The sequence below is a fragment of the Elephas maximus genome, chromosome 10 (assembly GCF_024166365.1).
Source record: "Elephas maximus indicus isolate mEleMax1 chromosome 10, mEleMax1 primary haplotype, whole genome shotgun sequence".
Lineage (NCBI taxonomy): Eukaryota > Metazoa > Chordata > Mammalia > Proboscidea > Elephantidae > Elephas > Elephas maximus.
Genome location: NC_064828.1, coordinates 107,855,527 through 107,881,721, shown reverse-complemented (window position 1 = coordinate 107,881,721; position 26,195 = coordinate 107,855,527). Strand labels below are relative to the sequence as shown.

Genomic DNA, 26,195 nt, shown 5'->3' with positions numbered 1-26,195 from the left:
CTTGGAAGGGCCAACCTTCCTGAAGGCCACTTTATGGCCAAAGGATCAAGTCAATAAAAGTTTGTGAACCTCCTGACCCCATCTTGCCTTGCTCTGACCACGCCCATGCAAAAGGCAGCCCAGAGAATATCCACTGAATCCCCACTCTCTCTGCTGCCTCCTGCCCCCAGGGCTCTTCGCCTGGCCCTTCTGGGAGGCCATGTGCCTGAGGGCCTGGCCGGGCAGGGCCCTTGCTAAAGTTTCGCTGTGAAGGAATGCCTCCTCCGAGGGTGAACCCATGGGTCCTGACTTGCTTCAGGCTGCTGTGGGGCAGAGATACACTGCAGGAGGGCGGAGGTAGCCGTCCACCCCCAGACAGGAGTGGGGTTCTTGGATTATGCTTCCCAGCATGCAGAGGAGGCGTGTTGTGAGGCACAGGAACAATCTCTGTCCTCTCGTCTCCAGGGGAAGTCTTGTGGCTGGAGAGAAGCCCTCCGTTGGCCTGCTCAGTGGACGACATGAAGGTGGTGCTAAGCCTGCTGCTCCTCTTTCTCCTAACGAAGGTGATGCTGGTGCCCGGATTGGCCCCAGGCACCCCACCACCGGAGGATGAAGCAGGGCTGGGGACTCTGAGGACCCTGGCTCCCCCGAACCAGTCTTCTGAGGAGGAGGAGGAAGAGGGGCCCTGGCCAGCGGCCAGCAGGCAGGAGCTCTCCCAGGAGACTTCCAACTTCGGGTTCAGTCTGCTGCGTTACATCTCCACAAGGCACGAAGGCAACGTGGTCTTCTCCCCGCTCAGCCTGTCCTTTGCCACGGCAGCCCTGGTGTTGGCAGCTGCGGGGCCCACCCGCACCGAGATCCTGAGTGGGTTCGGCCTGCGGGCCCTGAACGGGACCCAGCCTGCGTCCCTGCCAGCCCTCTTTGGTCGTCTCAGAGAGACCTTGTCCCGCAACCAGGAGCTGGGCCTCACCCAGGGCAGCTTGGCCTTCATCCACAAAGATTTTGATGTCAAAGAGACCTTCCTCAATTTATCAAAGAGGTATTTCGATACAAAGTATGTGCCTATGAATTTCCGAAATGCCTCACAGGCCAAAGGGCTCATGAATCACCACGTTAACAAAGAGACCCAGGGGAGAATTCCCAAACTCTTTGATGAAATTAATCCTGAAACCAAATTCGTTCTTGTGGATTACATCCTGTTCAAAGGTACATTGATAACGCCCTGCCCTCCCAAAGCCACAGGTCCCTCACTCTTCCTCTGCCTCCGTTTGGCCAGCGTATGGTTTTCTATGAACGTGGTTTCAGAGTCCACAGATGGGAATGTTCTCTGAACACATACAACGTACCAGGTGCAGTGCTAGACAACACTACCAGTTGAGCCCCCGGCCCTAAGGCTACGTGGTTGCTGGTCCTTCCCGTTGCTCAAAGCGCCTCTCCACAGCTCTCTTAGGGACATTCGGAGCCGCAGCCCAGGGGCTTAAAGACAAAGCCTGGGCTTTATCATTGCAGATTCAGGACTGCAGCCTTCCTCCTTCACTCTCTACTTCTGTGACCTGGGGAAAGTGACAAACTCTCTGTCCTCAGATTCTTAATGTAGAAAACAGGGGCCCTCCCACCTACTATGGAATCATGAGGCTTAAATGAGATAATGACTGTAAAGTGCCCAGTTGCGCTTGGCTCGTAAACCAAAAAATCCAAACCCGTTGCCATTGAGTCGATTCCGACTCATAGCGACCCTATAGGACAGAGTAGAACTGCCCCCAAAGGGTTTCCAAGGAGCAGCTGGTGCATATGAACTGCCGACCTTTTGGTTAGCAGCCAAATGCTTAAGCACTGCGTAGGTACTAAATACGTTAACTATTTTGTTATTTGGTCTTCCTAATTGCCAGAGCACAGGTCATGGTCCCCTTTCCAAAGAAAATGAAAGTGAACCTCACAAGGGTTGAGTAGCTTGATCAAGGTCACACAGCTAACCTATGGCAAGGCCAGACTCAAGCCAGGGTCTCCTGACTCCCTGATGCCAGGCGCTGTCCAGGACACCATGCTGCCTCTCTAATGAGACGCTGGACTTGCTGACCTCAGGCAAAGAGGAGACGAGGCCCCGAGGAGGGCCCACTTCACAGTCAGCCAAGCCACACAGCCCAGGCAGACATCTGTGAGTGGACAGTTGTGTGCTGCCTGCTGGTGGCCTCCTCTGGGTTGTGCAGCTATTGATCAACAGGGACATTTCCCTCAGAGCCACCCTAATTAGCAATGGGCAGGAATGTCAACTGTTCTGCCACACCAGACTGTGTGTGTGTGACGTGTGTGCCTGGGCAGGGGCGTGCATTAGACAATGTGGCAGGCAGAGGGCCCCTCAGGTAGAGATGGACAGGCAAAGGCCCAATGTCTTCTCTAGGCCACAGTTAAACCACAAGAGACAGAGTGTAGAAGGAAGTGGGTATTTAGGGCACCAGCTGGAATGTGAGTGAATTTTGTTCGGGTCCAGAACAACCAGGGGCACAGGGATCCTTGCCCCTGGGAGTGACTCCAATAGGGGCTGCAGGAAGCGTCTCTGTTTTGCCAATGGGAAGAGGGGCCTGGTCAAAGCTGATCTATGGGAATTTGTCTTGCCTGCCTGAGCTTTGGTTACTGCAAACCCTATGCTGGGATGCCTTTCCCAGTTGGAGCAGGAAAGGGGATGGAAGCCACACTCTCCATGACTTGAACAAGAACAAGACTTTTGGAGGAGGGTGGTTTCTGCAATGAGTTCTTCTCTTGCCTGTTCAGGGCAATGGCTGACTCCATTCGACCCTGTCTTCACGGAAGCTGACACTTTCCACCTGGACAAGTACAAAGCAGTGAAGGTGCCCATGATGTACAGGGCAGGCAGCTTCGCCTCCACCTTTGACAAGAATTTTCGCTGCCACGTCCTCAAACTGCCCTACCGAGGAAACGCCTCCATGCTGGTGGTCCTCATGCAGAAGATGGGGGACCACCTAGCCCTTGAAGACTACTTGACCACAGAGCTGGTGGAGACATGGCTTCGAAACATGAAAACCAGGTAGAGCTCTCCCCTCGCCCTGCACACACTCAGCCTTCCTTGCTAACACTCACCACAATGCCATTCAGTACACTGTGGTTTGACACCCGTCTCTCCCAATGAGATGGAAGCTCCATGGAGGCAGGAGCAGCACTGCGCTGGGTCCTCTCTGTCCCTAGCATCCCCCTGCCTCATCCATTCATTTACTCAGTCACTATTTACTGAGTTGACCCCATGTGTGAGGCACTGTGATGCGCCCATGTTCTAGGGATGCATCAATAAACCCAAAAGGCAAGAATCCCTGTCCTCATGGAGCTTACATTCAGTGAGGGGAGACAAACAATAAATAAACAATCATGCAGGAAGGGGGTAGGCGGCACCAGCAGGGTGCATGTGGAGGGCAGGGAAGGCCTTGCTAACAAGGTGACAAACACCTGAAGATGAAGGATGAACCATGTGGATGTCCTGGGGGAGAAGTATCGTAGGCACAAATGTGAATGTTCTGGGATGGGTATGTACTTGGTGGGTTTGAGCAACAGCAAGGAGGCCAGTGTGGCCGCAGGAGAGCGAGTGGGGGTGAAGAGTAGAGATAAGGTCAGAGAGGAGCCAGGGGCCCAGTCATCTAGGGCCTTTGGGCCACAAAAATGACGTGGGCTTTGCCTGAGGGAGATGGGACACCCGTGGGAGGTTCTGAGCAGAGGCGCAACATGATCTGACTTAGGTTTTGAAGGATCACACAAGCTCCTGTGTGGAGAAACGATAAGAGGAGGACAAGGGTAGAAGCAAGGAGATCACTAGGAGGCTATTGTCATAATCCAGCTCAAGATGCTGCTGCCTTGGACTGGTAGTAGCAGTGGAGGTGATGAGAAGTAGTTGAATTCTGGGCCTTTCATGAAACTAGAGCTGACAGGATTTGCTAATGGGCTGGCCAGGAGTGAGAGAGAGAGAGAAAGAAGGGAATCAAAGATAATGCCCAAGTTTTTGGCCTTAACAACTGGAACGACAGATTTGCCATTTACTGAAATGGGATTGACTGGAAGGAACAGGTCTGGGGGTGAAGGAGAACTCCAGTATATAAAATAGGTAATGCCAGAGTTTTTCTGTGAAAGATAGGGGTTTGAAAGTTTCCTTTACTCGCCTTTCCCACCCATTGCCCCAGGCCCCTGGGGTTCTCTCCTGGAAACCCTGGGGGTTGGCAGAATCTAGCAACCGAAGATAGCCATTTTTTGCCAAAATGGATGTGTCACTGGCTGAGAAATAAAACTAGCTCACTGATGCTGAAACAGATTTAAGGTATGGATTTGATAAGCCGAAAACATTCTCTAAGATAGACGGCAATGTGTTAATGGGTTGAGATAGACCATTACAAAAGAATGGCTTGGTCATACATAGTCGACTGATGGAGATGTGTTACTAGAAACAGTCTTGGAGAAAGGAAAGGAAGGAAAGTCTGGTCTTAGTGTTCACGGTCTCCAGCTCTGTCTACATTTCACCATTGTACGTACTTGTGCCACAGAAAAATGGAAGTTTTCCTCCCAAAGTTCAAGCTAGACCAGAAATACGAGATGCATGGACTGCTTAAGCAGATGGGAATCCAAAGAATCTTCTCGCCCTGGGCTGACCTCAGTGAACTCTCTGTTACTGCAAGAAACCTTAAAGTATCCAAGGTAAGTCATGATCTTTCACAGGGCCCAAACACTGGCTACAAAATGTCGCCACCAAGTATCTGTGCAAATCACCTAGCTGTAGTAGAAAATTAGTTTTAAAATGCAGAGGCTTGAAATAGCATCCATGTTGGATATTTTCAGAATTTCAAGCTACTTTATTAAAGCATTTATCAACTAATTTCTCTTATGTAGAGCCCTCTCCCTCCTGCCTCTCCTAGCCCTCAGGGAGAAATGGAATTGGTTTTACAGATTCATCATCATATATGTTGAATATAACTTTAAAATTTCAGGGAATTGCATCACCTTCAAGACGAAAGAAATCCCAGAGGTCATCTGGCCCAACTTCCCACTCTTTGGGGGAAATCCCCTCATAATATTCCTACAAAATAGCCTTCCAGTTTCTTTCAGTTTTTTTTTTTTTTTTTAATGCCTCCAGTGACAGGGAATTCATTATTTCTTTGAAAAGCAGCCCCAAAATCCACGAATGGCTAAAATTGCTTTATATATACCTGTATCTACTCTATCTGTATAACTCTATCTCTACCTCTATCTCTCTGTCTACATCTCTACCTATACCTGTTACACTTCCCTAACTCATACTCTGAGGTCCTCGTTGTGCCTCTGAAGCTACTAAGAGCAAGTTTAGTCACTTTTTACCTTCCACATGAAATCCCTTCAGCTGAGTGTTTCTCAACTGAAATGCTATTGGTTTTGAGGTCTGTCATTCAGAGCAGTTCTGTGCATTTCAGGGAACTGGTTAGCATCCCTGGCCTACACTCACTAATGCCAGTGGTTAGCCCCAGTCACTGTTACAACCAAGTGGTCCCATACATTTCCAAATGGCTAGCAAGGCACATCTCACTACATTCTTTCTTACCCATGGGATTCTGGTTAACATTTTCCCCCACACAAATGCATTCATCAAGTCCGAGAGGGAGGAAACACAGCATCCTCTAACGTAATACCCAGGAGGTAACCCTGGCCTGCAGTCACCTCCAGTCTCCTCAGGGACGGTGTACTAGTTTCCCGTGGGTGCTGTAACAAACTGCCACAAACCGGGTGGCTTAAAACAACAGAAATTTATTTTTACACTTCTAGAAGCCAAAAGTCCAAAATCGAGGGCCAATCAAGGGCCAGATCAAGGCCCACAGTCCCTCTGAAGGCTCTAGCGAACAATCCTTTCTTGCCTCTCCTAGCTTCTGGGGGTGACTAGCATTCCCTGGCTTCTTTGGCTTGTGGCCACATCACTCCAATCTCTGCCTCCATCTTGACATCACCTTCTCCTCTGTGTGTTTTCTCCTTTTGTCTTTTCTAAGGACACCTGTCATTGGATTTAGGGCTCACCCAGGTAATCCAGGATGATCTTATCTCAGGATTCTTAACTGAATTCCATCTGCAAGGAAACTCTGTCCAAACGAGGTAACATTTACAGGTTCCAGGGATTCAGACGTGAACATACCTTTTTGGGGGCCACCATTCAACCCACTGCAGATGATAAGACAATTAAACATAAAATCCTGCAGAACAACATCTGAAAGCACTTCTGTGAATAAATACAAAACTTGCAGAACTGTGCTGCTGTTTTGCAAAACATCATAATTAAGTTTAAGTTGTAAACCCTTAAATATTCTCTCTCTGCTTACTCTAGGGAGTAATATTCTCTCCAAACAATGAGATTGTTCCCAGGTATCATGACATTGGAATATTGCCATGAACTCCTTTTATGACATATAGGTACATAAATCATATCATGTGAGGTTCTTGGACATAGGGGACTCCCAAACATGACAAGTGGCACAAGTGTAGGCAGCCAGCACTCAAAGGAGGCTTCAGGATATGGGCGCTTGTCCCAACAAATGCATCAGAGCACTACCAGAGTAAAAGCGCTCAGGGTGGCAGGTGCTGGGAAGCTGTTAAAGAAAACCAACTACCTGCCTGCCAGGAGGAAAGTCCAAGTCCTCAGGAGTTCCAGGCAGTTTGAAAACCTTCAAGGAGCACCAGCTCAGCTGCAGGAAGTAGACGTTCAATAAATATTTTTTGATTTGATGCATGTGTGAATGAACTGACCAGCCAGGGACTCCCTGGGTCCATGCCCAAAATGTATTTTGCATCTGGGCTCCTGGATCTCTGGTGAGCTCTGGATCATTCTTCTCAGTGCAGATGGGCCCTGGACCACTAAATCCCAAGAGCATGGCCCTGTGGGTAGGACCAGAGTGAAAAATTTCAAGGGGACTCAATTAATTCCTTCCTCTCCGCTGCCACACAAATGGTCTCTTCCACATGATTTCCTTTTCTAGGTTTTACAAAAAGCAACGATTGAGGTTGACGAAAAGGGAACGGAGGCAGCAGCGGGAACCCCATCAGAAATCATTGCTTATTCCATGCCTCCCATCATCAAAGTGGACCGGCCATTCCATTTCATGATCTATGAAGAAAGCTCTAGGATGCTTCTATTTCTGGGCAGGGTAGTGAATCCAACTCTCCTATGACTTACGGAATGCATAAGTGCCTAGTGCTATAGGAGACACTGAGTCTGTGGTATGTGAACCCTCACAGGACACAGGCATTGGGTGGCAGAGGAGAAAGGTGTCCCCCTTGTCCTCTGTTAGTTTGGGGTTTTCTTACATAAATATAACCAGAAAAACCAAACCCGTTGCCACCGAGTCGTTTCTGATTCAATGACCCTATAGGACAGAGCAGAACTGCCCCATGGGGTTTCCAAGGAGTGGCTGGTGGATTTGAACTGCCGACCTCTTGGTTAGCAGCCAAGCTCTTAACCACTGTGCCACCAGGGCTCCATATATATATACGAACTAGTAAAATGTTTGTGCAGTCTGCCTGGTATTTTGCACTTGCTGCCAATAGCCTTTGTATTTGACTGAAGACTAGTTAGGTGGAACAGCTTTACCTTTCTTTGAGGCTAACATATCCGGACTTAAAAAATGATAGTTCAGAACACTATTTCAAGATTAAGCCTTTGGGGGGATGACATGCATACATTGTCCTTCAGTCATATGCTTCTCCTTCTTCACTTCTCTGTGGTGCAAAATAAATGTTTTATTTTACTTTATTACAGAATCATTTCTTGCTGACTAAAATTAAAATAGCTATAGTCACTTAGTGGAGTCCTGGTGGCACAGTGGTTAAGAGCTCGGCTGCTAACCAAGAGATCGGCAGTTCAAATCCACCAGCCGCTCCTTGGAAACCCTATGGGGCAGTTCTATTCTGTCCTATAGGGTAACTATGAGTCAGAATAGACTCCAGGGCAACAGGTTTGGTTTTTTTTTTTTTTTTATAGTCACTTATGATCATAGCATCTGCCTCGATGCTGCCCATTCCACTCCATGGCACGTTAAATGATTTGGCAAAGGCATTAGTTGATCATCTAGTTCAATACCTTCATTTTACAGAGGACGGAATTTCGGACCCTGAGGCAGGGCCATGTTATGACTTGCATGGGCCCTAGGCACCTTCATAGGCCCATTCCTCCATAGAAAATGTATTAAAGTTATATTTTACAGCTGCAGTGATAAAGAGACAAATATAATCCCGCAGTTGAAGTATGCATCTTGCTTATTGCGAGAAGTAAAGCATGTTCATGGGCCCCTAGCGATACTGTGGGACTTAAACACTGTGCCTGCTGAATCTCCAGGAAAAGTCATCCCTGCCCAGAGAAATGACAACACTAGTCTAAGGTCACCCTGTCTGGTAACGGCAGGGCTAGAGGCCTGCCTCTCCTGAGTCCAGTCCCCAAACCCTTTCCATTCTTCCTTCCTTCTGTGCAAAGCTCTCTGATGGAGTCCAGCTGAATAGGCAGCATGCCTCTTGATTACCCATTGGGGGTGAAACAGTATATAAGCATGGAGTTTGTCCCAAGGAAGAAAGGAAAAGAGCAAACACACCCAAAACTGTCTTAGTTAGTCATTTTCTTTCATGGAGACAAGAAAATATTTTAGGACTATATTCAGAGAATCATGAATAAAGATAATTAATCCTGGAGTGTCAACTGTCTTGATTAAATGTCTAATTGGATATTATAAAAGCACTCTTCTCTACCTGTTGCCTATCCAATGTTTAAATATACCTAAGATTAATTTGGAAACCCTGGTGGCGTAGTGGTTAAGAGCTATGTCTGCAAACCAAAAGGTCAGCAGTTCGAATACACAGGCACTCCCTGGAAACTCTATGGGGCAGTTCTACCCTGTCCTACAGGGTCACTATCAGTCAGAATCGACTCGGCGGCAACGGGTTTGGCTTTTTTTTTTTTTTAAGATTAATCTATTGATTTATCATCTTGGTTACTAATATAAATCACAGTAATTTATTATTACCAAAAAAAAAAAAAAAACGAAACCCAGTGCCGTTGAGTCAATTCTGACTCATAGCAACCCTATAAGACAGAGTAGAACTGCCCCATAGGGTTTCCAAGGAGCGCCTGGCGGATTCGAACTGCCAACCCTTTGGTTAGCAGCCGTAGCACTTAACCACTATGCCACCAGGGTTTCCAACAATTTATTATTAAGGTAATAATATTAAGATGCAGTCTAAAGACTGACATTCATAATTCTAAAAACTGGACGCCAATTCATTCCTGTATTCATTACAAAAGAACTAACTGACATTTGTGAAAGGCCAGGCAACTGTATTGGCCTAGAAAGAGGGCAACAAAGATGGAGGACTGATCTAACTGACGCTCATAAATGACCTTCTTGGGTTTAATTAGTTAGGTCTGTTTGTGGAAAAATAGTAGAAAGAGGAGTAAAAGATGATTTAGTCAAATGTCCCACTTCCAAGAGGTGAAATCTAGAAAACAAAGTCTATGAGAACACAACGCCTTCTAGAATGAATATGGCCAAACCCATTTATGAAATGGTTCATTATCACTGAAGGATTCATACAGCATACAAATCACACTCCCACCCTCCCCTCCCCATGCACATTTCTTTAAAACAGCAACAATAACACAACAATCATACCTAACACATTACTCTGCAAGTCAGAAAATGGCCCTATTCTCTAGTTCAAAGACTTTTTTAATGCTTCCCTACATATGGTTGAAGCACTTACTAATGAAGATCAAAGACCACAGCCTTCAGTACGGATTACACCTCAACATAAAGAAATCTTCACAACTGTATCAATAAGCAACATCACGATAAACAAAGAAAAGATTGAAGTTGTCAAGATGTATGTGAAAGCTGGATGATGAATAAAGAAGACCAAAGAAGAATTGATGCCTTTGAATTGTGGTACTGGAGAAGAATACTGAATATACCATGGACTACCAGAAGAATGAACAAATCTGTCTTGGAAGAAGTATGACCAGAATGCTCTCTAGAAGCGAGGATGGCGAGATTATGTCTCACAAACTTTGGACATGTTATCAGGAGGGGTCAGTCCCTGGAGAAGAACATTACGCTTGTTAAAGTAGAGGGTCAGCAAAAAAGAGGAAGACCCTCAATGAGATGGACTGATACGGTGACTGCAACAATAGGCTTAAGCATGACAATGTTTGTAAGTATGGCGCAGAACCGGGCAGTGTTTCATTCTGTTGTGCATAGGGTCGCAATGAGTCAGAATCGACTTGACGGCACCTAACAACAACAACAATCTTTAAAAATACAAGTTTCCATAATTAGCAAAAAGATGAGGGAGGTGTTCCCTTTTTGATGCAGCTACAGGTAGAGGGGGATCTTTCCTTATCATACAACTAGTTCGAAGAAGCTATTTGATAACCTGTTAAACTGAGAGCTTTTACAAGAGTATCTATCTTATTTTCTGATATAAATTAAGATATGTGTGGTTACCCATAGCTGTCACCAATTGTTCTTTATTCTGCTTCTATAAATCTGAACTTGGAAGTATAATTTTAACAAAGATTTTTAAAAATTATCATGTTCTTTAGAAAAAAAATGACTTCCAAAAGTAATTGGATTAACTGTTTTAAGTGATAATTGAGTCCCTAGAAATAAGATTGCATGGACTTCTCTATATCCCTAAATTATGGTAGTCACTGTTCTGTGTCAAATCACTCTCCTCTTCTCTCACATACATGGTGGGAAAATAAAAGTTTATAACTCTACTAAATTTACTATTTGATGAATAAACTGAAATTCTCCATCTATTTAAATTACTGTCAATGCTGACTATCAAAGTGCAGAAACACTGATGCAACTTTGATGTCCCATTATAAATCCAACATACTCTAGCTAGATCATACTATATTCAATCCTACACTATTGATGCTCTTGGAAACACAGTAACATGAAATCCACAGAGCATGTACTAAATTCGTTTAGCCAATATCATCAAGTTCTTTATACCTACCCAATCTTTAACTACAGTACTGACAAATAAAATGAGTAGTTGAACAATTCCATTTACTTGACTATCCTTTCGTGAAGGATATTAAGAATCACTAAAAAATAGCCAAAAAGAGGCCACAAGGAGGGTAAAAACCAAAAACCAAACCCGTTCCTGTTGAGTCAATTCCGACTCACAGCGACCTACAGGGCAGAGTAAAACTGCCCCATAGGGTTTCCAGAGCTGTAATCTTTACAGAAGCAGACTGCCACATCTTTCTCCTGTGGAGTACCTGGTGGATTCAAACCACCAACCTTTCGGATAGCAGCCAAGCACTTAACCACTGCACCACCAGGTCTCCTTATAAGGAGGGTAAAGAGAAAGCAAACAGCATGAAAAAGCCTCACATTGAATAACCATGCCCTGAGTAACTCACAGCTGATACTAGTACGTTTCTACCATTCATTACTTAAACACGAACTGTCTTACTCTTTAATTATAAAATAAAAATTGCAGGAAAATGTTTAAAACTTTTTTCAAGAACACAGGTTTCTCATTAACCTATGTTTTATTTTGAGTCAATTCATTATTCATTATTTCACATTATAAAAAGTAACCACACACACATATGCATTCACAAATTAAATCATCTTTATCATACATCAATGGATTTTAAAAAACAAACATCTTCTAATACCAATATAGTTATATGCTGATTGCATTTTGAAATAGAGAAGCTGACAATAGCTTCATACAGTATATCTCAAGAAATGACTTTTTTTGTTTAATTAAGAACTGTTTATGTTCCACAGGCAAATTCTGATGGTCATATTAGCATTAGTACAAATAAATGTTGTTGACATAGCTTAAGCATGATAGCTTGGAGTAACAGCTGATTCAAACTAGACTCATCATTTGAAACTAAGGACAGATACAATCTAAAATGTAAACAAAGTACTTATAAAATAAATTCTAGGAAATAAAGGAAATCATCAATCTATTATTTTTAAGGTACTTGTAGCTAAAAGTTATCAGAAATCTTTGAAGAATTTTCATTGTCAAATTTGAATTTGTCAATGTCCAGGTACATTTTGTCACTAGGACTGATAAAACGGCAGACAGTTTTTTGTACCCTCTTCAGTATGACTTTTCAATTGGGCCTGAAGATTGGTTAGATAATGTAGTATCTTCCTCACGTCCCCGGTCCCCTTCCAAGTGATTCTCTAGCTAAGGTAATTTCAGCTGATTTGGACTTTCATACAATTTTTAAATGCTGAAACTCTAGATGAGAACAACAAAATAGATGGTTCCCTGCACAAATAAAGGCAGACTTTGTCTCTTTTGCAGCAGTAGTTACAGCACATACCTGAAGTTGGTTTTTTGTCAGAATTGGAATTCTGCGACCACGCTATTATTCACAGAAATATGTATTATACCTCCTAGGGAATCTGATTTCAAACATGGAAAGTTTAACAACATCAGATGCTATTACAGTTCTTTGTTCCATCCCTTAAAAAAAGACAGAAAAAAAAAAAAAAAAAAAGCCAAGCTATGGCTTTAGCTTTTGTCCATCAATCACAGTATCTCCAGCTGTCTTTGGCCTCCTTCATCAAACAGATGATTTAAGGATTGGATTTTCTGGATTTTCTTTGTCAAAAAATGAGAAAGGAATAGAAAAAGCAAGTGAGAGAAAGAAAGAGAGAAGGAAGGGAAAGCAAAAAAGAGAGGGAAAGAAAAAAATTATCCATATGATGTTCACAAAGTAAATAAAGAAACACAGATATAATCCACTTTAAATAAACCTGATATATGAGAATGTTGATTCAGGAAGAAAATTAATTACACTAAAGATTACTTGAAATTACCTTTAATTATCAAAAATCATATGTGCACTTAAGCATTCAACTTAGGAAAAAAATTCACTCATGCAACTTTTCACACATTTTGCATTTTGTATAGCCATAACCAATTAACACAGGCCTGAATGTATCAATCGCCTGGCCTTAAAAGGCATAAGACAGAATACGTTATCTGTGTTTCCTTTAAGAGGCTGGTATTACTAAATATCAGATGTGACATCTCTGTGAAACTGAGAAGTTGGGGAACGTGTTGCATGTGATTTTATGCAAAGCAAAAATTTCTAAAACCACGTCATAGGCTCTTTTTCCTTTTAAAGGCTACATTTTCATTTAGATATGGCATAGCTCTGAATTATGGATAATACTTCACAGAAAAAGACTGGTGTTGATTTTAATCACCCATATCTGCTATGTGCCAGTGCATACTCATGAGAAAGTCCAGATTAGAGTCACATTGTATGGAAATGTGCTTATGGCCTTTGACATCCAGCCACATGTTAGAAAAGTGCCTTGGGTACTAACATCCTTTTTCTTCACAATATTCAGAAAAGAAGAAACAAACCTGGTGTGTGGTTTGTTAACAGAGTGTTTCTAGATTCGTTTTTTAAAAAAATAACCAATTTTATATATTTTTTTCCCAAGGAAAAGCAAATTCAGTTTATAAAAAGGAAAAACATAGACTCTTAACAATGGAAGAACGGGTAAAGATAGTATGAGATAAAGGAGAGCTGGTATAAATATCTTAGGTTTCAATGGTCTTTGCTATAAAAATGCCTGAATCATTCAGAAAAATAAGTTGAGAAGAAGATGAATTACATTCTAGTGTTATTAAATGTGTCCTTTAATAGTAGTATCCTAGGGAAGCCTTTTGAGAGGAGGTTCAGGGTGACAGAGCAGAGGATCTCAGGATGTTAGGTGGAGTGCCTGAGAGGACGAACCATGAGGTCCTGCACTCTCTGCTACCATGACTCTTCCGTGGAATTTCCACAGTCTAATCATTACATCAGTAACTGCTCGGATAAAGAGTATCCCCTTCGACAGCACAATCAGAACGGTCCCACCATCTGTAATATGAGTGCTACCTTTTTCTATTACTCTCACTTCCTTCTACTATATATTTCTAGTCTTTCCTTGAGCTTCATTCAATAAAGGTTTCAAAATTCTGAATCAAGTTGGGTACGCAGATCTGTATTTGTATACACCCAATAGCCAATTAAAATTTGTAATAAATTTTATTATAAATAAAAACTCTATGCTGGACTCTTCCTTAAAACCACTCCAAAACTTTCTCTTAAAGCACAATAAAAATTTTTTTTAATTAAAAAAAAAAAAGATCCCAGCATGGCGTTTCCACAAAGATGTATTTGAGAAATTTTATTAGAAAATGCCCATGAATGAGACGAAACATATGCAGAAGAAAATCCGAATCCTGTTTAAATTCTGTTCTCATTAGAAGGCTCAGGTGTCCCATATGAGAGGACAAACCTGAAGCTACAGTTCAGGCACCTGGGCTGAATCATTTCTACCTTGATCTGATCTCTCCTCAGGGTGATTTTTATGGTAGTCCTCTCTTAAAGTTTAAGCTAAAAGAAACGAGGGCTTCAACAATTCAGACACGATACAAATAGCACATAAAAAGGACCATGAGGGAAAAGGAGAACAAAAGGCCCTTTACATCCTCAACATCAAGGCACAAGGAGAGAGTCTGTAAAATCTCTCGTTTCCCGGACCCGCCACTCTGGATCTTCTGCTAGAGGAATACGTCTTAAGTGGCATTAGTTGTACCCATCCTTCCGGCACTGAGCAATTCAACACTGTATACTCCAGTTAGCCATTCAAGGGATGCAATTACACTCAGTGTTTTCTCAGAAATAATTCCCTGAATCCAAACATTTTACAGAAAGATAAATAGCTCTCAGATACTAGGTGGAGCCACTTATATGTTTCTTGTTGGTTCCCTAATATTACAGAGTCTGCCACACAGAAATCATTTTATGTATCTAGCCTAACAGAGTCACATGTAATAAAAACTGCTTTTAACTTGTAACATTTCCTCATTATAGACACTTCCTACTCTTTAGGAAGTGTTTAAGTGGGAAGGAAACTGCACTGAGAAAAAGGGCAGGAGAAACACTTAGAAGTGTGTCTCTTGATTACTTACAAGGCAGCCTTCCGTGGTTGCATATCTTTACTTCCGCTGCTCTTTGACTCCGCCGAGTTACTTGTCCCACGTGAAGTGCTTGGTAATGCAGAATTAGGAGAAAAGGCAGCTGGAAGGCTGCTGGCATTACGGGTCCGGAATGAATCATCTGAAAGCGATACGTGTATAGACAGACATGTTGAACACACCAAGAACGGTATTAACCTCGGAGAAGAAAAGGTTAAAGCTGATTTTTTTTTTTCTTTTTAAATCAACTCAATTTATAAAGGTGTAATTTACAAACAATAAATGCACAATTTCAGCATACAGTATGATAAGTTTTGACATATACAGCCACGAAGCCATCCCACAATCAAGCTACCAAAAGTGTCCTCATGCCCGCTATAATCCCTGCTCACCATCCCTCCCCACATGCCCAGGCAACCACTGATTTGCCTTCTGTAACTATAGATTAGTTTGCATTTTCTAAAATTTTATATAAACGAAATCATACCGCATGTACTTTTTTTTTTTTTTTTTTGCTCTGACTTCTTTCATTCCGGATAATTGTTTTGAGATTTATTCCTGTTACTGTGTGTATCAATACTTTGTTCCTTTTTAATATTGACTAGAATTACATAAATGGCACTTGTTTATCCATTCTCCTGTTGATAGATACTTGGATTGTTTCCAGTTTCTATTAGAAATAAAGCTGCTTTAAACATTTGTGTACAAGTCTATGTGTGGATGTCTGTTTTCATTTCTCTTCAGTAAATGCCTAGAAGTAGAGTTGCTGGGATGGAGCCCTGGTGCCACAGTGGTTATGAGCTTGGTTGCTAACCAAAAAGTCGGCAGTTTGAATCTACCAGCTGCTACTTGGAAACCCTATGGGGCAGTTCTACTCTGTCCCGTATGGTCACTATGGAATCGACTGGATAGCAATGGGTTTTTGCTGTATATATATATATATATATACACACACACACATACATATATATCTCTTTATAAGAGACTGCCAAACTATTGTCCAAAGTGATCATACCCAACTATGTATGAGAGTTCTAGTTATCCCATATCCTCACAAACTCTTGGTATTGTAAACCTTTTTAATTTTAGACATTCTCGTGGTATCTGGCATAGTGGTTAAGTGCTATGGCTGCTAACCAAGAGGTCGGCAGTTCACATCTGCCAGGCGCTCCTTGGAAACTCTATCGGGGAGTCCTACTCTGTCCTATAGGGTTGCTATGAGTCGGAATCGACTCGACGGCAGTGGGTAGTGATATGTAGAGCATGTCATATTTATCTTTATCATTGTTTCTATGTTGCATTTCCCTAATAACTAGTGATGTTAACCATCTGTCACAGATTGAATTGTGTCCCCCAAAAATGTGTATCAACTTGGCTAGGCCATGATTCCCATTATTGTGTAACTGTCCACCACTGTCATCTGATGTGATTTTCCTATATGTTATAAATCCTATCTCTATGATGTTAATGAGGCAGGATTAGAGGCAGTTATGTTAATGAGGCAGGACTCAAACTACAAGATTAGGTTGTGTCTTAAGTCAATCTCTTTTGAGATATAAAAGAGAGTAGTGAGCAAAGAGACAGGGTGACCTCGTATCACCAGGAAACAAGAGCCAGGAGAATAGTTTGTTCTTTGGACCCAGGGTCCCTGCTCTGAGAAGCTCCTCAACCAAGGAAGATCGATGGCAAGGACCTTCCCCCAGAGCCGACAGAGGCAGAAAGCCTTCCCCTGAAGCTGGCACCCTCAATTCAGACTTCCAGCCTACCAGGCTGTGAGAGAATAGACTTCTGTTTGTTACAGCCATCTACTTGTGGTATTTCTGTTATAGTGGTACTTGATAACTAAGACAGCATCTTTCCATGTACTATTTGCTTATCTTCTTCTGTGAAGTGAATGTTCAAATCTTTTACTCATTTTACTATTGGGCTGCCTTCTTATTATTGGATTTTTAAATTTCCTGTATATATTCTGGATACAAGTTCTTTGTTAGATATACATGTTATGAATATTTTCTCCCAATCTGTGTCTTTATTTTCTTGATGCTCTCTTTCAAAGAGCATAAGTTTTACGTTTTGATGAAGTCCAATACATTAGTATTTTTCTTTCATGGTTAGTAGAAACCTTTATTTCAAAATTTCGAGGCTTTCTTCTGATTTTTCCTCTAGAAATTGCATGGGTTTAGCTTTTAGGTTTACAATCTATTTTGGGTTAACTTTATGTACAGTCGAAGAACTGAGGTCCATTTATGTTTCATATAGACATCCAATTGTTCCCACCATTGATTTATCTTGGAGCCTCTGTTGAAAATCAATTGACCAAATATGTCAATATGGTCACACTGTCTTGATTACTACAGCTTTATGTAAGTGTTGAAATCAAGTAGTTTAAGTTCTCTAACTTTGTCTTTTTCAAAACTGTTTTGGCTATATTAGGTCTTTTGCATTTTTATATAGATTTTAGAATCGGCTTATAAATGTCTGCAAAAAGACTGCAGGAATTTTGATTGTATTGAATCTATGGATCAATTTAGAAAGTACTGACATTGTAATATGTTAAGTCTTCTAATCCATAAACATGGTTTATCTCTCCATTTATTTAGATCTTTGATTTCTTTCAGCAATGTTTTGAAGTTTTTAGTGTATATATTATACACATTGTGTCAAATTTATCCCTAAACATTTAATGTTTTTGAAGCTATTGTAAATTGTATTTTCAAATATACCTTTCCAACAGTTTAGATTTGCAGGAAAATTGAGATGAGTACAGAGAATTCCCACATATCCTTCTTACAATTTCCCTAATTGTTAAGATCTCACATTAATATGCTACATTTATTACAATAAATCAATCAATATTGATACATTATTATTAACTAAAGTCCATAGTTCATTCAGTTTCCTGATTTTTTAATCTAATGCCTTTTTCTGTTCCAAGGTCCCATTCAGGTTACCACATTTCATTTAGTTGTCATGTCTACTTAGGCTCCTCTTAGCTGTAAGTTCCTCAGGCTTTCCTTTGTTTTTGATGACCTTGACAGTTTTAAGGGACATTAGTCAAGTATTTTGTAGGATGCATATGGTCACAGTGAAGACCTACTGTTCTTAACGTCCTTAAAAATGACTGCAAAAAATGTTTAGTCTATGTTTCTGCAGTCCCTCAGGCTGTGATGAAACTTATCCTATCATTTTGCCCTTTTTCTCTTCTAAAAGCATTGAATTATTGGCCTTAACACAGTGAAAACGGAGTAATACATGTAGTCAAGTATTCCCTCAATTGCTATGGGAAAGCTTCATTTCTTAGGGATTTGATAAAGACATAAATTTAGGAGAAACACTGTATCTAGGAATTTTTTTTAAATCGGGTTATTTAAGATTTTTTTTTTTTAATCATGTTTCGGAAGTGCTCAGATTGCTACTTACCAGTTAGTGAAAGTACAGAACTCTTTGTTAACCCTGAGGCTGGAGGTGCATATCCTGCTGCAGAGCTTTTACTAGAAAAGAACATCATTTAGTGTAAAATTCAAGAACATGCTTCTTTCAGTCATGGTCAGCTAGCACTTGGTCTGTTTCAGCCCCACCCCTCTTTTTCAATATTTTCTCCTACTGTTTATGAAATACCTTTGCTGCTTTTATTTCTCATTTATTTTTAGATTTCAGGTCTCATAACCCTTACTTTGTAACTTAAAAGAGCTTTCTTAAACCTCTGCATCAGAATAACAATTTTTCTTTTAATGTTCAGCTAACACAGGTGAGATGGTAAAATTTTCTTGGCAACAACTGACCTTTATCTCTAATTCCTTTTATCCCTCTTCAGGTCACCCTACTGGATAGAAACTCTAGATGGATGTACTGAAAATGTCCAGAAATTGCTGAAAATCTGGACTAGACTATCTTTAATAAAAGAAAAATGTGTGGGTTTTTTTTTTTTTTTTTGGTACAATGTTATTTATCTCGATAAATAAGTGAATACTTCTAGAAGCATTTACACTTTCTTAAAATTATTTTACTTGTCAATTGATATGCAGCTCTTATATTCTGTATTATACAGCGCCTATGAAAAAAATCATAAGGATCCCTGGTGGCACAGTCGTTAAGAGCTCGACTGCTAACCAAAAGGTTTGAACCCACCAGCTGCTCTGGAGGAGAAACATGTGGCAGTCTACTCCCCTAAAGATTTACAGCCCTATGGGGCAGTTCTACTCTGTCCTGTAGGGTTGCTATGAGTGGCAATTGACTCAATGGCAGTGGGTTTAGTTTTTGGTTTATAAAAAAATTAGAGTTGTTTAATTAATGCTAATTCTCTCCTTATCTTAACTGTTTATAATTTTGCCTTCTGAGCTGAGTGGAAAACCAGACAGGCATCATTTTTCAAGGGAGCTCTGTTATGATACTTTACCAAAGGAACATGTCAGTGGCTTCTTAACAGACAGAAACAACATTGATAGCAAATGGATTTACGTATTAAATGGCTCAGGCACACCCACATCCATTCAGAAGTGTCGTATGTAATACAGCACCACCTTCCTCATAAAACCATACACGGATTCCATGATGTTATTACGTAATGCCGGGGCACTATTCTTCCTACAGTGCTAGGATACCTACTCTTATACAAATTAGTAGACTTTTATTTTTTTTAATGTAACAACCTTTTCAGAAGAAAACTAATTACTGTCCTATAAAAAACTCACAATTAACTTGGTTTATTTTCATAACAAAATAAATACACAAAGATGTGAGACTATAAAACAAAAAATTAAATTAAAAAGCTGACAAGTCATACCCAGTGCACTTGTCTAAGTTGCCATATTTTGCGTGAAAAGCTTGATTATTAAAAGACTGGCTTCGAATCAATTTGGATTTCTTGATTTCTTTGCCTGGAGTAATAAACAGAAATGAGGAAAATGCAACTGTTCAATTCACCCTTGTCTGCCCTAATTCCCATCCCCTCCCCAGCTACCATCATTTTCAGTAAAGCACAGATGAGTCTCGCTTTCTTTCCTTAGTTTGAGCTGCCTAGAACGTATCTTTGTCGTACTACCCACTAAGAACTACCAAAACAAACAGTAAAGAGCAAGAGGTGCTTGAGAACAATATATCTCATTAGTGTGACTTTGTCTGAAATTAATATTTATAAAAGAGACATAAACAAAAACTATTTCTTACTTGTCGATGGGTTGGCAGAAGAGGGCCCAGGGACAGAAACAGGAATGCTCTTGGGCAGATTTGTTGGTGTCTTGGTGTCTCTACCTAAAATAAAGCCTGTTTTAAGTTCTATACTTTCCTCTGAGTCCTTATTAAGCTCTATAAATACATAAGACAACACAGAAAATATGAATCACTATCCCTGGATAAGCAACACTGTTTTCCAAACATTTGTACTTTTCATATTTCATTCTTTGTTACTCAGTGATCAATATCACAATCTTATTATTGCTTATTACTATCAGAGTTACCTTAAGCTTTTCTACTTGTTTGTTTATTTATTTGGTGAAAATATACACAGCAAAGGATACACCATTTCAAGAAACTCTACATGTATAATTCAGTAACACTGTTTACGTTCTTCTAGTAGTATAATGGTTCTTGCTATCCTTTTCCAACTTATTCTACCATTATTAACAGAAGCTCTCTGCTACTTAAGCTTCTTAACTAACATTTTGACATGGTTGTCAACTTGATCCTACAAACATAAATCTCTGAAAGAGGTCAGTGCTCAAGGCAGATATACTTTACAAAAGCTAAACTGTTGTTTGGGTCTAAGCAGACCTCCAGGGAAAGGCTTCGTTTGAGGTTTAAGATTTAAAGATTACTTCAGGGCAATAGTTTCAGGTATTTGTCCAGTCTTAATGGCTCCAGAAGGTATGGACTACATTCAGAATTTGAAATTCTGTTTCATGTCCCCGCCCCCCCTTTTAATCAGGATTCTCCTATAGACTCTTAGATCAAATTGTTTAGTAACAGTAGCACCCTGCAGTTCTTCTAGTCCGAAGGCACAGGTGGAAGATGTTGGCAACATTTCCTCCTCCGATTCCTGACTTTCCTTCATTCTCTGCTACTTGAGGTGAATGGAGATTTACTGTTATCGCCCGCTTGGCCACTTGCAAGCTCTTAAGACCCCAGACACTACACTAAGCTTCCCTTTCGAAGGACTTAGACCTCCACGCTGATCTCCATCATTTATTCATGTATTCTTAACATCTGTACCACATTAAGCAGCTAATTATTGAAAACAACTTTTTAACAAGATGAAAGAAGGTGAGACAAGTGTCCATATCATATAAATAACTCCGCATGGTCTTTCAGAAAGCCAGGAGGCAACACCAATTGTATAGCTGAGTGGTGAAGGCAGGGGGAAGCTACTTACGTTTCTTTTCAAAGACTTTATCACTCGCCGGCCTTCCATCATTCTGTGCCTTCTCTTTCTCTAATTGTTCCTGTTATTAAACATTTCCTTAGCATTAAAGGTACAGTTTAAACAAATTCAGGAAATTCTCTTAATGAGAAACGACTCTAAGTTTTACGGATACAAAACCAATTCACAAAAATGCTTAAAATTTTTTTTCCCTCAAATTAGTGCCTAAGGAAGTCAGGACTCTTCCAGATTTGTTTGTGCTCTTGGGGCTCTGTCAAGCTACAACGCTGAGTTTGGGATCACTACTAGAAAACCAGTTGCCATCGAGCAGGCTCTGACTCATGGTGGCCTCATGTGTGTCAGGTTGGAATGTGCTCCAGAGGGTTTTCTATGGCTGATTGTTATTGTTCAGAAGCAGACCACCAGGCCTTTCTGCCAAAGTGCCTCTGGGTGGACTTGAACCTCCAACCTCTTGACAAGCAGTGGAGTGCATTAACTGTTTACATCACCCAGGGACTCCATCAATGGGCCCTTATTTTCTAGAAGGTATTTACAGATTCTCATCAGCAAAATATTTGTTACAACTGGTCATTTCAATTTACGCTTGGTAAATAGCAGAATAATATTTTTCTTTAAAATGATTGAGAGAAAAGGAAATGGTCTCTTGGGTATTTTTGGTAAATGTCTTATCCAAGTATAATATACATACAGAAATGTGAACAAATTATATGTATACAGTTCAATAAATTTTCATAAAGTGAACAGACCAGCTCCCCGATCAAGAAACAAAACATTACCAAAACCCAGGAGGAGCCCCTTATACCAAAAGAACAAGAAAGCAAAAAAAAAAAAAAAAAATGAAGATATCGAGTTTTGAACAAACTTGACCTAACTGACATGTACAGAACACTGCACTCAAGAAATAGAAAAACATACATTCTTTTCAAGTGCACATGGAAAATAAAGATGGAGGACATAGACGACACAATAATGAATTTCTATAGAGAGCTGAACTCCGTAAAGAAGAATCAAGTGGAAATTCTAAAACTGACAATGAAACACATAATACCAAAAAATAAAAATATCATTAGGTGGGCTTAATACCAGTCATCTATTTTATCTTTTTCTCTATTATCTTAATCATATTAATCACGTTTATCTTGAAGTCCTTTTCTGCTACTAACTCCAATATCAGGATCACCTGTGGGTCTCTTTCTATTGTCTGCTTTTTGTCTTGGTTTTAGTTCATATGTTCCTAAAAAAAATTTTAGAGCCTACTGTATTCTCTACAGCTTCTACCACTAGCAATCCTGACCTCTAATCTTTGCCTTGCAAGGCTGCCAAAACAATACACTTTGGTTTTCAGAGGATTTCCACTTAGGTTTTTTGTCTCATGGTTTCAGAATTCTCAACAGAGAAGTAAAAAAATATAAAAAAGAACCAAGTGGAAATTTCAGAACTGACAAATTTAATATTAGAAATTAAAAAATAAATTTCACCATATGGGCTCAACAGCAGAATGGACATGTCAGAAGAAAGACGAGTGGCACTGAAAATAAATCAACAAACATTATTTGGTCTGAGGAGCAAAAAGATTTATTAAAAAAAAAAAAAAAAAAAGAATATAGCCTCATGGGTCTGTGGGGCAATACATATGTATAACTGGAGACCCAGAAGTTGAAGTTGGAACAGAACATGTATTTAAACAAACAATGGCCCAAACCTTCCCAAATTTGGGGGATGCCATACCTTTACAGATTCAGGAAGCTCAGCACATCCAAAGCAGGATAAATTAAAATGAAACCACACCTAGACATATCAAAACGAACCCATTAAAAAAAAAAAATCTTGAAAGTAGCTAGAGGAAAACAATATTACATACAGGAGAAAAACTATCCAGATGACAGCATATTTTTCACCAGATGCCAGGAAGGCCAGAAGATAGACAGAAAGAAACTTATCTTTAACGTGTAGAAAGAAAAAGGCTGTGAATTCAGAATTCTATATCCAATGAAAAAATATCCTTCAGGAATGAAGAGGAAATATGGACATTGTAGATAAAGGAAAAACTAAGATAATTTGCCACCAGTAGACCTGCGCTACAAGAACTAGTAAAGAAAGTTCTTCAGACTGAGGGGAAAAAAATGCCAGAGGGAAATGTGGATCCTAAGCAATGATGAAGATACGTGATGGCCTAAGGTAAAAATTACGACAGTGTCTGATTGGGTTTTTAAAGTATATACACGTAATTCATATGATACCTGTAACATAAAAGAGTAGTGTGGAGTAAGTAAAGGAACCCATTAACATTTTTAAGTGACGATATTGTCATAATGATAAATACTACCACTTTAGGTGACAATATTGAAGATAAAATATTAACAATAAGTAGAGAGTAAAAGCTTAGTTATGTATATTATAATCTCTAGAAGAACCACCAAAAACTAATTTTAAAAAAAGAGAGGAAGAACACAAATCACCAAGGTAGGAATGAAATGGGTTATATCCACTGATTCTACACACATTAAAAAATAGAATCCGATAATATTATAAACAACTTTATGCCAACAAACTTGACCGCTTAGACAAAATGGACAAATTTTAGGGGGTAGGAAGCAACTTGTCAAAACTGACAAAAGAGAAGGCGGAGCCAAGACGGCGAAACAGAAGCTTCTGTTGAGCCCTCTTTACAACAAAGACCCGAAAAAACAAGTGAAACGAGTATATTTGTGACACGCTGGGAGCCCTGAACATCAAAGGCAAGCTTAGACAAGGAACTGAGGGGCAGGGGGAGGAACAGGCCGTTCAGAAGCGGAGAGGAGTTGCCGGACCTGAATCGCGGGGAACCCTCAGGCACCATTCCCGGAGTGGCAGTGGCCGGCTGGTCCTAGAGTTGGGCCACAGTTCCCTCAGGAAGAAGCAGCATCCACAGCAGCCACACAGCCCACTCACACCTCCGGAACCTGAGCAGAAGGGCGCTCTCAACAAAAGCTAACTACTTGCATGTATTTTACCCCACCACCCCCCACCCCCAACCCAGCTTCAGTGGCTGAATCCCTGGGCCTGAGATAGACCCTGGTGAGCACCTGGAACGATACTCCCGGCCTTGGGGAAGGAAAAAAATTGCAACTGGGGGGAAAAGATAATTTTCCAGCTCCATTAACTGGGGGAGCTCAGGACAGAAGCAGCTCCTGTCCAGGCATAAACCGTCCATGGACCTTGAGCACCTCTCCCTTCTGCATGGACCTGTGTGGGCCTATTTCCAGAGAATAGGCCCTTGTTGGCAAACTCCAACCATTTCAGCGGTGCAGTGGAGAGGTGGGGGTTTGATGTTTGACATTGCTTTGCCTATTAAACAAGGTCCTCGCCTACCTACAACAGGGACCTAAGGACTGGTGGCTCCACTTGGGTCACCCAGCCACCAGCGACAGGGGCCCAGGGATAACTGGTACCTCCCAGTCCTTACAACAAAATCTTTGGGTGCCCATAGCCCCTCTGCAGAGCCCACCCACCAGCACACTCTAGGGAACAGAGACGCATTTTCCTCAGAGACACCTGGGGGTAGGTTCTCAGCCCCCTGCCTTGTTCAGAGCATGATCCCCTGCTGCAATCAGATATGGGTATATACGCCAATCACCCCTGCCCTCTAAGACTGTAGGACACAGCCTGTACCACATACTTGATATCAGCTACCTGGAAACCTGAGCTGAATTCATACAAGAAAACTGAATGGACTCCTAGACTGATATACCTGATAACAGCTCTAGCCAGCTGGGGATAGGACACCAGAGCTCCAAAGGCGAAAATAATCAAGCTAGCTCACTCAAGCAACCCATAGGGGTATACCAAAACAAAAACAAAGCAAGAAGCTATGACACAGTAAGCAAGCATAAACTAAATACAATAACTTATAGATGGCTCAGAGACAACAGTCAATATCAAGTCACATAAAGAAACAGGCCATGATCACCTCAACAGGCTCTCAAAACAAAGAATCCAGGGATCTTTTAGATGAAAGTGCATTCCTGGAATTACCAGATGCAGAATACAAAAGTTTAATATACAGAACCCCTCAAGACATCAGGAAGGAAATGAGGCAATATGCACAATAAGCCAAGGAACACAAAGATAAAGCAACTGAAGAAATCAGAAAGATTATTCAGGAACATAATGAAAAGTTTAATAAGCTGGAAAAATCCATAGATAGACAGCAATCAGAAATTCAGAAGATTAACAATAAAATTACAGAATTAGATAACTCAATAGAAAGTCAGAGGAGCAGGATTGAGCAAGTAGAAGCTAGAATTTCTGAACTTGAAGATAAATCACTTGGCACTAATATATTGGAAGACAAATCAGATAAAAGAATTTAAAAAAAATGAAGAAACCTTAAGAATCATGTGGGACTCTATCAAGAGAAAAAACCTAGGAGTAATTGGAGCACCAGAACAGGGAGGGATAACAGAAAATACAGAGAAAATTGTTGAGGATCTGTTGGCAGAAAACTTCCCTGATATTGTGAAAGATGAGAAGATATCATCCAAGATGCTCATCGAACTCCACATAAGGTAGATCTTAGAAGAAAGTCACCCAGACATATTATAATCAAGCTTGCCAAAACCAAAGATAAGGAGACAATTATAAGAGCAGCGAGGGATAAAAGAAAAGTCACCTACAAGGGAGAGCCAATAAGAATAAGCTCGGACTACTCGGCAGAAACCATGCAGGCAAGAAGGCAATGGGATGACATATTCAAAAAATTGAAGGAAAAAAATTGCCTGCCAAGAACCATATATCCATCAAAACTGTCTCTTAAATATGAAGGTGAACTTAAGACATTTCC

At 40.9% G+C, this 26,195-nt stretch overlaps 2 protein-coding genes across 5 annotated transcripts in view; one reads left to right on the top strand and one right to left on the bottom strand.

Annotated features, from left to right (window-relative positions):
- Positions 1-497: 497 nt before the first annotated feature.
- Positions 498-7,157, top strand: SERPINA10 (serpin family A member 10). The gene is made up of 4 exons (XM_049899242.1): positions 498-1,185; positions 2,749-3,022; positions 4,518-4,668; positions 6,966-7,157. The coding sequence occupies exons 1-4, from the start codon at positions 498-500 to the stop codon at positions 7,155-7,157; spliced, it is 1,305 nt and encodes a 434-aa protein (XP_049755199.1).
- A 4,528-nt stretch (positions 7,158-11,685) lies between these two features.
- PPP4R4 (protein phosphatase 4 regulatory subunit 4) overlaps positions 11,686-26,195 on the bottom strand; it is a 131,727-nt gene continuing 117,217 nt past the window's right edge. For 3 of the 4 annotated variants that reach the window (XM_049897779.1, XM_049897780.1, XM_049897781.1), the window contains 6 exons: positions 21,365-21,434; positions 20,164-20,247; positions 19,781-19,874; positions 18,418-18,488; positions 14,992-15,139; positions 11,686-12,618 (listed from right to left, as the gene is read on the bottom strand). In XM_049897779.1, the coding sequence (XP_049753736.1) occupies positions 12,594-12,618; positions 14,992-15,139; positions 18,418-18,488; positions 19,781-19,874; positions 20,164-20,247; positions 21,365-21,434 (492 nt within the window). In that variant the 3' untranslated portion in view covers positions 11,686-12,593. Of the gene's footprint in view, positions 12,619-14,991; positions 15,140-18,417; positions 18,489-19,780; positions 19,875-20,163; positions 20,248-21,364; positions 21,435-26,195 lie in introns of those variants that run through there. The other variant, XR_007518876.1, reaches the window with a different exon arrangement.